Raw genomic sequence first — 14171 nt, 5'->3', positions numbered from 1 at the left:
TTCTGCCTTTGCCAAAATGCATATAAAGCATCCAATGGGTCAGGTGAAACATAACACCACAATATCAAAATAGAGGAAGGAAGGAGATAGATTAATTATGAGTCGTTGTGGTGTGTCCTTTATAAATTGATGTGTAATGAACATTGTCATTGGTAGTCTAGGGCCAATAGTACAAGGGCACTGATACACAAAATCATTGATGCTGAAAAGCAAGGAATGTTTGTTCATGATCCTCTGAATCTTAAAAGCATTCAAAAGTCACAAGTTCTTTTTGATTTCTTCATGGTAATATAGCACTCTCCCGTAAGTTTTCCCACAGCAGTCTGCAGTCCAACAGGCAAAGTATCCAGGATTTCAGTCCAATTTTCACACAGTTCTTCGTCCTTATCAGTGAGGATATAACCAACTTCTGAGAAGATATGAGGCCAGATCCCCAACTGGTGTAAATCAGATGAATTCTATTGAATTCAATAGAACTAGGCTGAGTTATTCCAGCTGAGAGTCAGGCCTATGGCCCTTAACAAAAAGTTCATATCACACAGTCACGTTTGCAGATAAAGCTGCCTCTATAGGCTCGTTTTTCGGGACACTGGTAACTAGAGCTAGTTGAGAAACAGGAAAAAAAAATCTGGTGAATGTTTAGACAAATTTTTTCTATACTTGGTCAAAAACTTTTTAAATAATAACCATACAAGAGTAAATGCCTATTTCAGATCTCCCAGCATTTCTTAGGTGCATTCTCTATAGGTTCCTGGCCTTTACCTGAACTCATTGCCAAGATGAGGAGACAGGGCTGTGTGTAAAATAGCACATCAGATAAAAATCTTTATGTACAATTGTTTATATCTCATATAAATCTCTTGGGGGTCAGATCTCTTTTTCTGTGTGTCATTTTTCTATTATTCCATCTTGTTCTCTGTTCATCTGCAGTTTGTTTCAATTATCTTGGCCCTGAGCACACTTGTATGTGAAACATTGTCTAATAATTACAGCATGGGCCTGGGAATCAGGAAATATGGGTCAGTCCTCAGTTATGCCACTGACTCTCTGTGTGACTTTGATCAACTCACTTCATTTATCTATACCTGAATTTCCCATTTATCACTGCTTCAATTCCCCCTTCTCTAAATTGGGAATATTGATACCCACACCAGAGGGATATTGTGACATTTGTAAACCTCAACAGTTGAAATCCTTAGATGAAAGATGCTGTAAAAATGCAAAGAGTTCATATAACGCCCATTACTCTTCACACAAGGCTGCTAAACCTTGAGAACATAGTTACGTTCTATAAGCAATGGCCCACATAAATGTGTGCATCAATATACAGCATATATAGCTAGATCTGGATTTGGACATATGGATTTAAGGGAGAGATAGAGATTAGCTACAGTGATTATACTGGAAATGCTTTATGCTTTTAGCAATCATATACACTGAGCATCATAGCCCAAGAACTGACAAGAGCATCATAGTCCCCACAAAGGATCTGCCATGGATTCCTTACCCCGAGAGCACCATGGTTCCCTGCTAGCTGTTTGATATACCTGATTTGTCAGTGTCTCCTTCTTGCCTTTTCATTTCAGATTGTAGAAACAGAGGAGGGAGAGAAAACACATTTTCATTACAGTCATGCACCCCTACTTGGCATTGTTCCAACACCTTAGGGATTCCTAACAGAAATGCAAACAGATGAGGATTAGTATGAGTGCAGAAACCAGAGCCTGGGGCTTGGGAAACACTGGCATAAGTTATGGAACCCTGTTGTGCCTCAGTTTCCTCATCTGTCGAATGAGGATAGCAATACCTTCCTTCCTCACAGGGGACTTAATTCACAAATGCTTGCCGGGGGAGCCTGAGGTGGAAGGCACCATATAAGTGCCACACATCTTAACTATGATTACAAATTGAAAATTGCACTGTGCTATAATGATACTTATGGCGCCTTTCTGCTATGGTTCGCAGGGTGACTATGATGAAAGGACAGAGTCAGGGCAGGGGGGCTGGAACAATTTGTATAGTGGGGGTGCTGAGAGCCATTGAACCAAAGTGTAAACCCTGGATAGGATGGAAACCACTTCAAGCCACAGGGTGAGGCAGCACCCTCAGCATCCCTAGTTCCAGCACCTATGTGTCAGGCTATTTGTTATAACCTTCACAGGGTTCTTTTCCCCCTCACAAAAATAGCTCCATGGAAACTCGAAGCTAAAATCTGTTCCCTTTTCATAGGCTACATCGTCCCTTACATTTTGACAAGTGGAGGGGGCCCAAATCAAGCCGACTAGGTCTGGGGGACACAGAATATCTCCCACCTGCAGATGAGCTGCAGGGACTAGGGTTCACATACTGGGAGCAGGCTGGCCTTGGTATCATTTCCCCACCATAAGCCTTGTGGGGAAATACCTCTCTACCATAATGCCTCATCAGTCAGCATTACCTTCTGTGCCTCACTGCTGCAGGATCTCCCAGTGGGGAGGGTTGAGGGCTTTGCTATGAGTGCAGAAGCAGTGCAGAAGCACAAGGGCATGGTGCAGATAACCTAGGCCTCTTCAGTGCTTGGGAGATCGGGGCTTGGGTCTGAAATGCCCAGTTGTGCTTGCGTCAGCACAATCCATTCCCTTGCTCCCAGATAGTTCAAGTCAACTCAGAGGCACTTCTGCTGGAGGAAACTGAGGCCAAAACTTTCAGACAAAGTTACCTAGTAAAATTAGGTTTCAGAGTAGCAGCCTTGTTAGTCTGTATTCGCAAAAAGAAAAGGAGGACTTGTGGCTGAATGCATCCGTGAAGTGAGCTGTAGCTCATGAAAGCTCACGCTCAAATAAATTTGTTAGTCTCTAAGGTGCCACAAGTCCTCCTTTTCTTTCTAGTAAAATTGATCTCTTAAAGCCATAGTTAGACACCAATACAAGTGGCCTGATTTTCACATGCAGTGACCAAGCCCCCAGTGACTCTCACTGATTTCATTAAGAGGTATGAGTGCTCAGCATCTCTGAAAATCAGGCCACTTATTTAGGAGCCTGTATATGGGTTTAGGACCCTAATGAGCACCCACATTTGAATTTTTTTTGCTCTCAATCTCCTTCTCCTAAATGGATTTTTCCCTCCTGTGTAGTGGACAAGCTAACGGCAAAATGGTTTTCCTCCACCCCACAAGCATGCCCCCTTGTTTGTTGTAGGGTTGCTCACCAGACAGCTGGTCTGCTTGCATTTATTTAAAATAATAAATAGCACCAAAGCATTTCCTTGGGGGGTAAAGGCCATATAAAGAATTACCTGGACCTTGCAAATAAACTCTTGCCAGGAAGGTAGGTTACATTTTGACTGATGCAACCTCGAATATCCCTTTCCATCAGGAAATTCCTGGGGGGAGACACTGACTCTGCAGATCTGTTATTTTCCACTTTATTAAAAGTTCAGGAAGCTTGGATAATAAATAGATTATATAAATATTCATGAGGAGTGATGTCATAGGTAGGTGTGTGTGCGGGGGTGGGGGGTGCAAACCAGCTCTGTGACTGCCTGACAGCGCCATTTCCTGGAGGAAGAACGGGAATAAGAAGAGCCGAAGGAATTAGCAGCAGCAGCAGCAGAAGGTGGCCAGAGCGAGAGAAGCAGCCGCGGCTGCGGGGACTCCATGCAGCCCGAGGCCAGCAGAGGGAGACCGCCCTGCTTTGCATTCCCTCTCGTGTAGAGTGACCCGCTCTGGGAGGAGGGAGGAAAAAGCGATCGGGAGTTTGGGGGCTTCCTGAAACTTCCCCTACACACTCCTCCTCCCCGGGCTGGCGCGGGGCAGCAGCAGGGCCCGCTCCCGCTGAGCGAGCCCGGGGGAAGCGGCGTGAGAAGTTTGCACTGCAGCCTCCCCTGGGAGCTTCTTGGGAAAGGGCACCGCTTTGGGGAGGGGGGTTCCTGCCTCCTCCTCTCGGAGCAAGAAGCAGCCGCCAGCGTGGAGCTGGGGGGGATGCGGCTGCTGACGATGAAGATGCGGGAGAGATGGAGATGAAGCAGAGCATGGGGATCCCGGGGCTCCTGTTGCTGCTGCTGGGACTATGGGCTCTGGCGCTCCGGGACGCGGCTGCTGAAGCAGGTAAGGCTGCAGGGGCACAGGAGGGAGAATTGCCGCTCGCCCGGGCTGGAGGCTGAGCGCCGACCCTGGCAGGCTCTGTAAGGGGCTGATCTTCCGAGGGGTAACGGGGAAACGTTCGGCCCAGCGCTTCTCGGCTGCTGCCTTGTTATTGAACCTGGCGCCCAGCCAGCGGCTGTTGGCTTTTGCCCTGATCGTCAACGTCGTACCGAGCCGGAGCGCTGGGTCCGCCCCACCCCAGCGCACGGAAAGCTCCCGCTGACACGGCACGAGCTCCGCTCCCGGGGCTGGACTGCGCGCGGGAGAGGGGTCCCCCCCGGGGGGGAGGGCTCCCTTTCAAGACCGGCGCGCTGCACTTGACGGAGTCCTTCTAGTCTTGAGTGTATTGCTCAGATCCTCACCTACTGCCTAGGCAGCTGGAGCTGAGACAAGTGCCACGCCGCTGGAGAACACTATATTTTATGGGGGAGGAGAGGGAAGGTGACTGTTAGCATTTTGGAGGGCTGTGGGCTACCTGCGCGATCTATGATTGTGAGTTACTCTGCATGAACTGTTTGCAGCAAACTAATTTTTTTAAAAAAAAAACAAAAAACGTAGCTTCTGTTTTATTGTTGCCCAATTGCCCGTAAACAGGTCTTGATTTTGACAAACTTAGTTGCTGTTTTCAACGGCATGACCGTTTCTGTGAACAATTTTTAGCGTATACCTTCTGGAAATGGTTGGGATGCACTATTTGCTCTTTGCACCATGTGATTGGTCACCCAACTGGCATGGTAATACTTCTGTCCCCGATGGGATGCCTTGGCCATAAAGAGTGCTTAAAGTGAGGCTCCTCCATCCATATTTAGGCACCTAAAGAAGTGGCCTAATTTTCAAAAGTGATGCTTGACGCCTCTGACGATGAGACAGTGCATTTATGGATCAGGCCATCTGTGCCTAAATGTGGGTTGAGGAGCCACAGTAGGCACCTACATTTGAAAATGTTGCCCCCAAGTTTTCTATCTCCCACACATGATTTCCTTTGTAGCAGAGGTTGACTTCAGTGGGACCTGCTGATCGCTCAGCTCTTTTGAAATTCAGATTGCTTATTTATGTGCCTATATTTGGGGAGGGTCTAAGTATACATAATCCTGCCTCAGTGTGTTTGGAGGTGGACTAGATAACCTCTTGAGATCCCTTCCAACCCCACGTTTCTATGGATTAAGGAGCCTAACTTTAGGCATCCATATTTGAAAGTCTTGTCCATAAGCTTTAAAAACATAAAGACGTCCCCTTTCTGTTTGTGAATTATCCACCAATGTTTGCCTATGTGTGACTAATAACAAAAGCTTTCCAAAATGGTGAAGAGAGCACTTCTAGTGCAAATGCTCATGGGAATACTGATTCAACACTCATATTTATGAACCTTATGCTTGCTGTGAATATTCTTGTGAATAAAACCTGGATGGTGGCAAATAAAGAGAGTCCTGAATACCAGTTAATTGAGTCAGTGGGAATGTTTGCAAATGTATTGTTCCTGTATTTGCAGAGCTCAGATTGCTATATAGGAAGGCCAGGTGATAATCCATTTCTATATGGCTTTTGTTTGTTTGCCTTCTAGCCTACATTTTCCTAGTTTCACCTACAAGAAGACATACAAAGATTTGATTTTATAGCCTAATCCTTCCACAGACATGTTTCTTCACTGGGAATTTAGGTCTCAATTCTACATTTAGATCCACATGGGTGGAGCACTGTTGGTTTCAAGGGTTTGCCTTGTAGATTTTGATTGCTAGATTGGGGACCTCAGGTATCAAAGGAATGGAAGGTCTTTTTGCCTTAGTAGGTAGAGGTCTGCAGTAATCTGTTTCTTCCTTCACTCCAAAAACAACTTCAAAAAACTTCTGTCAGTAGTAATCAAAAGGTACAGAGATGATAAACTAACAAGTAAAATATACTGTGCACAGGGACAACTGGTGCACTCATTTGTTGCCCATTCTGTCTGATAGGCAGTACGAAGTTAATATGATTTCATTTCCTAATTAGTTATGAATCTTTACTTCTACAGTGTTCACATTTTGTGGGGGGAGGGGGGGAGAGGAATAGCTAGTTTTTATTTCCTGCACTTCGTAAAAATGTAATGAGGTAAAAACGGGGAGTGGGAGAGTAGGCGGAGGACTACTGGAAAGTAAACATTAATCTTAACTTCTCAAATGTACAAAAACCCCAGGCACCCAACCTGGGTGCACCGTTTCCTTCTCTTCAGAAAAAGGGGCTGCAGCTGAACTGCATCTTACGGGTGACAGAAATGTGTGTCTGTTAAAAATCCCCATGTTATTGTTTTCCCTTTCCTTGCAGCTCACCTCCACCTGTGGATTACACAGAAGTGCTGTTGAAAATAGCCAAATAGAATATAGTTAGCACTGTGCTTTAATTTCTTGCATAATCAGTTTGGCTGGGAACTGAAACTTTTAAAGGCCTTCCAGATATCTTGTTGTGTACATTGTGATTAACCCTTTTCGGCAAAGCAGACTGTAGCAAGCGAAGTCATTTGCTGTTTCAGTAAGACACCTATTATGAAAGAGTGTCTGCCAATTTGTGTGTGCATTTGGATACCTGGCTACATTAGATTTATATAAAACAGATGGATGTACTGTGAAATTTTAATGCTCTGTTTCAATATTATGCATGGTGAGAAGGAGGATGCTTTCTGGGACACACTGGGACATGTAATTTATGCCACTTTCACGTTAAGTAATCTGAGGTTAGATCATCCTCCCTCAGTTAGGTGATTAATTCCTTTGCCCAACCAAAGCATTGCTGTACCTAAAATTAAATGATCACTTTACTAGTTTCAGTGCTCTTAGTAAATTTGCTAAATTAACAGCTCTTCATGTTTATTTACAGTTGCTAAAACACAGCTGAAAATACACAAAATATTTTTCTGATATGACTGTGCCATGGAAGCATTTACTGCTGTTACCAGGGGGATGCCATGTAATGGCAAACGGGAAATGGGGTACCAGACTATTTCTGTATTCAAATGCAATTCATGCTGTGAAAAAGTTTGAGAACAGCCTGGCTACATGCTTAATTAAGGGCAATCTTGGCTTCACAGTGTTTTTCTGTCAGGGTGTGGTGGGCTGGAATGTCATCTGGTGATAGAACTGACTGCATGTGAGCAGAGCTAGGGTCATAATTCTGCACGGCTGGTCAAGGGCAACATAGTGATGGTCGGGTTAACCTTTCTCTGAAGGATCCAGTATAGGCCACTAACAGAGGTAGGATACCAGACTAGACTGAACCATTGGTCTGTTTTAGTCTGCCAGTCCCTGTGCTAATGGAAAGGAAAAGGCTACTTTCCCCAGCAGGACTGGATACTTTACCTTTGTCTTCCACCTTTCTGCTTTATCCAAGGTCTCCTTTTCTCCCCTCATTCCTCATATACATGCCCATCTTTAAAAAATACACTTATCTAGTTGGTTTCTGTGTTTTTACAAGATGACATATTCCACACATTCACTTCTCATTGAGGGGAGTGCTTCCCACCCACACGCAACTGTGCTTTGGGCCAAATGCTGATCACTTTTACACCAATGTCAGTCACAGCAACTCCTCTGATTTCAGTAGAGTTATGCTAGATTTACACTGATGTAACAGATCCAAATTAGGCCATTTGTCTGTTCTGGAGATACACAGTGGCTGGCTGAAGTATTCTCCCACCACATACTATGGAAAAATGTGTTCTGGAAACAGTTTTTTCCCTCTGATAGGAATCCTTTAAAGTATGCTTTACTTTCACTGGGTTTATAAATTGCATTGGAGCTTTTGTAATGCAGTGGAACAGTGTACACTGAGTAACCTGCTGTGACTGAGTCTAAAATCCCAGTTATTTACAAATGCGTACAGTGGAACAGAAGTGATGCCTTAGTAGTAGTATAGGAACATACCATAGCAGCTGAAAAGTGAGAGGGGGCTTGGGGGCGGCATGATACCATTCTGAGGGAACACACACATCACCACTGTCAAGCACTGCTGTGAAGAAGCCTACAGCATTCCTATCTAGCTGTAACTGGGTGCTGCTGTGTGGAAGCTCATCCTGCTGCTATCCAAATTGGCACTGGCTTTGAAGAAGCCCTGTATAGATTAAGCCTCTGCCATTTTCAAGTAATTTGGAATGTCAGTGTTTTCATCTTCTCATCATGAAACAAACATAATAACATTCTGGCGAGGCAGTTAGAAAACTGTGCAGTGTGTTCTTGTACTGTATGTCCTTACAGACCACCAACCTAGATTAATTTGCTGTACTCCAACCCCCTCTTCTTTTGGGGCTGGGGAGGAGGAGTATATTTTTTTTTTTAGGTATGAAATTGACAGGATCTCCAATCAAATTAAAGGTGTCCCAGGGTCAGCCGGTGAAACTAAATTGCAGCCTCGAGGGAATGGAGGACCCAGAGATGTTGTGGATCAAGGATGGAGCGGTGGTGCAGAGTGTAGACCAGGTGTACATTCCAGTAGATGAAGAACACTGGATCAGTTTCCTCAGGTACAACAGCTGTGGAGGAGATAGACTATTATGGAAGCTACTGGGCCAAATTCTGCTGTCAGTTACTTCAGTGGAACCCCACTGACCACCATGTGATTGTACCTTTATACCTTGCCTGGGCATGACTGAGAGTGGAACTTGATCCACTGTGTTTAAGTCACTAAGGACGGGTTGGATTGTAGCTGGGGGAATCTGACAAGGCTCCTAGATACTGTGGTGATGGGTGCTTTGGAAATGCCTGTGATAGATAGACAGGTGGCCAAGAGGTGAAAGGTATTGCTTATCCTATTAACAGTTCTTTACGACATCCAGTCCTCTGGAATCTATGCTGAAATTGTGAAGAGATATTTAGCCTTATTTCTGTCCACTCCCTTTAAAAAGAAATTTAACACTTTTCTCCCATTCTGTGTTGTATGCACACCTGAGTGATATCGTGGGTACAGAATGGCTCAAAGGATTATTAAATGGGAGCAAAGCCTCTCACTTTAAATCTCCAGTTCAAATCCAACCTCAGTCAGTTGTGTCTAAGGGTCATTGCCATCTGAAGTCTCTTCAGTGGTCACAGCCCAGTTACCAGTAAATAGTTCTTCACCACCACAGTTGGTAGCCTTGCTGCAAGTCTCGGCAGAGGACTGAATAGACCTGGAGACTGAATTACCCCATCAAATTCTTCCCGGGGGTCCCCCTAGGCCAAAACTAAGGATCATTGCCAGGGTGGTCAGGGGAAGCTTTTGCTGGTTCTGTCCATGCTGTATCTAGATAATCAATAGGGAGCTTTCAGTCCAACTCCTTTACCAGCACTGGAAAATGAACAAAACACAAAGCAGCATGGTAGGATGCTTTCACCTTGTTTGTTCTAATAAGCTCTGCAGTGCAGCTGGAAGCTTACATTCTGACCTGGATAAATAAGTTCTCTCTCTTACAATCATTAATTCTTTTCCTCTCCCTCTCTCTGACTAAAAGGGTTAGGTGTCCTAATTAAAATTAGACTCTTGGGACCACATTTCAAACCTGTTTGGAGAGGAGGATTTGTCACGCACACCATCCCTTAGTCATTCCAGCATATTTACTCCAGCATTTATATCAGGCCTGCTGTTGTCAGAGGTCCAAAAAGCTGCCTGTAGGGCCAGCCTTTTATACCTTTTCTTCAGCAGGAGGTGGCCTCTTGTGCGTCCCGGGGGTAGTAGTGGGTTAAGCAAGGGCCCACGCTCCATCTCAGACTCCTTTCTCCCTGCATAAAGGGAGCCTGGTACCAACAGCACGCTCTGAGAGAGAATGTACTTGGAACTGCCAGGCTCAGTCTAGGATCACCCATTCGCAAACACAGGCCTCCTTGCCTCCTTTGGATTAGCATATCTTGGGGTTTAATACCTGTCACTAATAGGGTTGCCAACTGTCTAATCACACAAACCCAAACACCCTTGCCCTGCCCCTACCCCTGCCCCAAGGCCCCGCCCCTTCTCTGAGGCCCTGTCCCACTCACTCCATCCCCCCTCTCTCCGTCGCTTGTTCTTCCCCACCCTCACTCACTCTCACCGGTCTGGGACAGGGGGGTGGGGTGCAGGAGGGGATGTGGGCTATGGGCTGGGGCTGAGGGGTTCCAAGTGTGGGAGGGGGCTCCAGGCTGAGCCTGGGGCAGGGGGTTGTGATGCGGGAGGGTGTGCGAGGTGCAGGCTCTAGGAGGGAGTTTGGGTGCAGGAGAGGCCTGGGGCAGGGGATTGGGGTGCAGGAGGGGGTGTGGGTTCTGGGAGGGAGATTGAGGAGGGGGCTCAGGGCTGGGTAGGGGGTTGAGGTGTGGGAGAGGTTATGGGGTGCAGGCTGGAAATTTGGGTGTTGGAGGGGGCTCAGGGCTGGGGCAGGGGGTTGGGGTGCAGGAGGGGGTGAGGGGTGCAGGCTCCAGGTGAGTGGGGCTTACCTCAGGCAGCTCCCAGTTGGCAGCACCGTGGGACTAAGGCAGATTCCCTACCTGCCCTGGTCCCACACCACTCCCAGAAGCAGCCGGCACGTCCCTGCGGCCTCTGGGGCAGGGGGCTCCACTTGCTGACCCTACCTGCAGGCATTTCCCCCGCAGCTCCCACTGGCCACAGTTGTCGGCCAATGGGAGCTGTGGAGTCAGCGCTTGGGGACGGACTTTTAGTGGCCTAATATCTCCCAGTTTGGCTTCAGTAGCCTCTGGGAGATAGAGCCCGATTCCGGGAGACTCACAGTGAAACCAGGAGGGTTGGCAACCCTAGACGAGTTCCTGGGATTTCATGGATTAATACAAAAGAGACCAGTAGATCACCTAGTCTGACTTCTTGCATAACACAGGCCATCACATTTCACTCAGTTGCCCCTATACTGAGTGAGCCCAATAGGCTAAAGCATTTCAGTTCTCAGGAGACTAAGCTGCTGTGTGCCACAAGCAGAGAACAGGAGAGACCAAGGTGCCACCAATGCCCTGTAATGGCAGGGGAGTGATTAGGTAGGATATGCCCAGATGATCCCAGCAAGTGAACCATGCATCGTGCTGCAGAGGACAGCAAAACAAAAACCCCAAAGTCCCAATTAATCTGATCTAGGGGAAAATTCCTTCCTGACCCAAACCTGGCAATCAGTCTGACCCTGAGCATCTGAGCAAGACCCCTCCAGCCAGGCATCTAGACACAGGATTCTCTGTACCACTTCACGGCAGTCTTCCATCCCGTTCAGTGTCCCATCTTCAGCTACGGTCAATCTCTGACGCTAAAAATCCCCAAACAGAATACATCTAGCCAGTTGTACATGGGGGGAGGGGAACTTTTCCGGACCCCTGCAGTGAACTGTCTGAAACTTCAAAGCATGAGACTTGATTATAGATGAACAGGCTGCAATAAACCTTCCTCTGATAGGAAAAATCTGTGTGCAGTAATCCACCCTGCAGCACTGCATCATATACCATCTCCATTATAGTCCCCGCCCCCAGATTAAGGACTTTTTTGTCTCCCCACACTCCCTCCTTCTCCTGGTCTGATCTCCATAGCCCTTTCTCACCCCTCATACTACTCCACTGACAATAGCTCCACAGCATCAGAGCTGAGTCTGGGTGCTGGATCTACATATGGCCATTTTCTTTTTCTGTTTCCTTCTTCCTCCTAAAGTGATCATTTCAACCACCCACTGTTTTATGACTTTCTCCTACAGTCACTGTATTTCAGAACATGCGGCTGGACGGGCAGGACAGCTGGTTTCATCTAAAGGTACAGCTCTGAAAATCAGGCTGTAGTGGGAGCATTTTCTTCCCTTCCCTCTTCCACCCTGCACATTCACCCCATCACCAAGACCAACTGTTGGCATAAAAAAAGGGAGCATCAGATCTGCTCGGGGTCCCTGCATGGCAGCAGATGCATGGCTGCAACATCACAAGGGTGCATTTTGCATTTGTATAATCAAAGGGCACTCTCACGTTCTCTGCGGTCTTTGATACCTGAGACCCTGAAGCCTCAACTCCTGGAGCAAATCCTGCCTTATAACTGAGGGCAGAATTTCCCCCTCGAGGTCTAAAACTCTGATACCACTTAGGCCACAGTTCTGCCTTCACTTGCATGGATCACCTCTCTTGGAAGTCAATGGGAGCTGCACCGCAGTGAGTCAAACCAGACTTGGGCTCTCAGGGTCAGATCCTCAGCTGGAGTAAATCAGCATGGCTTCACTGAAAACACTAGTCAAGGATCTAGGTGGTTTGTAGTATGAACAGATCAGTTAGCTAGAAGCGTTCCTCGGATAAGAACAATGCTGAGTAGGGGCAGAGTGAAGGAGTGTCAATTCTGACCCATCAGTCCTTGTGTGAGGGTTTGTGCAATCAATCCTGTCCCTAACGAAAGCACAGCATTTGCATTCTCAGCAGGTATGTGAATTGGAGCTGCTGGCTAGGGATGATTTAGTAGTTCAAGTAGACTCTTTGGAATCACAAGTTCAGAATCCAATCTAGTTAGCCCCTTAATTTACCTATCTTGAAAATATAAAGTGCCACGTTATTTCCTGTTTGTAGATATTTCAGATGAGGGCCTCTCTGCTCTGTGTGGCTATTAAAAATCCCCCAACACCTCTCACAGAAGTAGGACTTGACCCAAAGTATCTCTGTTCTCTATCCACTGTTGTGCCGCATGTTTTGTGCTGGTTAGCTACTGCCCTCCTCCCCAGAGGTGGCTACATAGCAGTGGTGGTGTGTGTATCTAGTTTTCCTAGTGCTTTAGGATTCTCTGGGATGAAAGTTGCTTCATACATGTAAAATATCAATATGTTTGTTCACTCTTTTCAGTTTGAAATCTGTTGAGCGGACAGATTCCGGGAAGTACTGGTGCCAGACTGAGAACAAAGGGAAGAAGGAAGAAACGCAACAAGTGTGGCTCATAGTGGAAGGTAAGGAGGAGGAGGGCTAGCTTCCCTGTAGGGCTTTCTCATGTTGGGATCACACTAGTAGAAGTGGTCAGAGGAGATTTCGCCAGGCTCTCCAGTCTTTGCACAGCTGGGGACAGTAGCAGGAACTGTAAAGTACCACAGCGAACTAATTAAGACACAGGAGTAGGAAGTGATAGTGGCGGCAGCTGCACTGGAAGAGTGTGTATTAGTTCACGGGTTCTCAGTTTTTAATTCTGCAGACCAGGAAATAAGTGAAGAATCGTCTCATGGACAAATGTCCCCTCCAACCTCCTAATCCCGCGTTGCTTGGGTCTTCAAATGGCTCATTCTGCAGGTCGCCAGGAAGAGCTCCACAGACCACTGCTTATTCACAGACCATAGTTTTAGTACCATTCTCTTAGTTTCATGAGAAGCACTTTCCTTTAGAATTTCCATGATCAGTGTTGCTTCGAATGGAAGTGTTTTGAACTATAGCAGAGTTTACTCAAGTTAAGTATATAATCTTTGATGCATTTTGCACAGCAGTCTGGCCTGGTAAATGTAAAGCTTTACACGTTTGTCCAATAGTTACCCAAGCCAGAGTGGATAGGTGGTGCCATATAGTCTGTAGCCATACCTCCTGAGGCTATGATCATATTAGGTCTCAAGCATTAAGGCTGCTTAGTATTTGAACAGGAGATCTGCAAGAACAACCAGTTTCCACCAAGAAGTTGTACTTTTGCTTTAGTAGGTGGTACTCGTGTCTCTAGGCCAGAGCTGAATGAGTGTCCCTGCATCGTCCTAGGGGGCATTGTGCTGCTGGGGGGTGCTGTGTTTTGGATGGCAATTTGAAGCCAGGGTCCTAGTCATTCATAGTCATTCAAGCTTTCATAGCAGTCTTCACAAGAATAGGGTGTTCATCCTGCTATCCCTCCTGACTCAACCTCCTGACTCAATTCCAGTGTTTTGTCAATGTAACATTTCTTCTACAGCTTCAACTGGAGAAAAAATGTTATAGATAAAAATATACCCAATTGTATAGTGTTGCTGCTTCACAAAGGCTACCATGTTTCACTCCAGAGGTGGTTGCAGTAGAGTGGTGAGTGTGTGTTCCCCATATATACAGTTTCGGTGAGGTTTGGCATCCTTCAGGAGAAAACGCTACACAAATATAGGTTATTAGAATTATCTAGCCCAGGTGAACTT

General features: G+C 46.4%; 1 protein-coding gene across 2 annotated transcripts in view; it reads left to right on the top strand.

Annotated features, from left to right (window-relative positions):
* The first annotated feature begins 3509 nt into the window (after positions 1 to 3509).
* TYRO3 (TYRO3 protein tyrosine kinase) overlaps positions 3510 to 14171 on the top strand; it is a 56322-nt gene continuing 45660 nt past the window's right edge. For both annotated transcript variants that reach the window (XR_012159454.1, XM_073348698.1), the window contains exons 1-3: positions 3510 to 4084; positions 8423 to 8606; positions 12886 to 12986. Coding sequence is in view for 1 of the 2 variants with exons in the window: in XM_073348698.1 (XP_073204799.1) it covers positions 3991 to 4084; positions 8423 to 8606; positions 12886 to 12986 (379 nt within the window). In the remaining variant the exon portion in view is untranslated. The remainder of the gene's footprint in view (positions 4085 to 8422; positions 8607 to 12885; positions 12987 to 14171) is intronic.

The sequence above is a fragment of the Lepidochelys kempii genome, chromosome 6, assembly GCF_965140265.1.
Source record: "Lepidochelys kempii isolate rLepKem1 chromosome 6, rLepKem1.hap2, whole genome shotgun sequence".
Taxonomy (NCBI): Eukaryota; Metazoa; Chordata; order Testudines; family Cheloniidae; genus Lepidochelys; species Lepidochelys kempii.
This window is presented reverse-complemented; position numbering and strand designations above follow the sequence as displayed.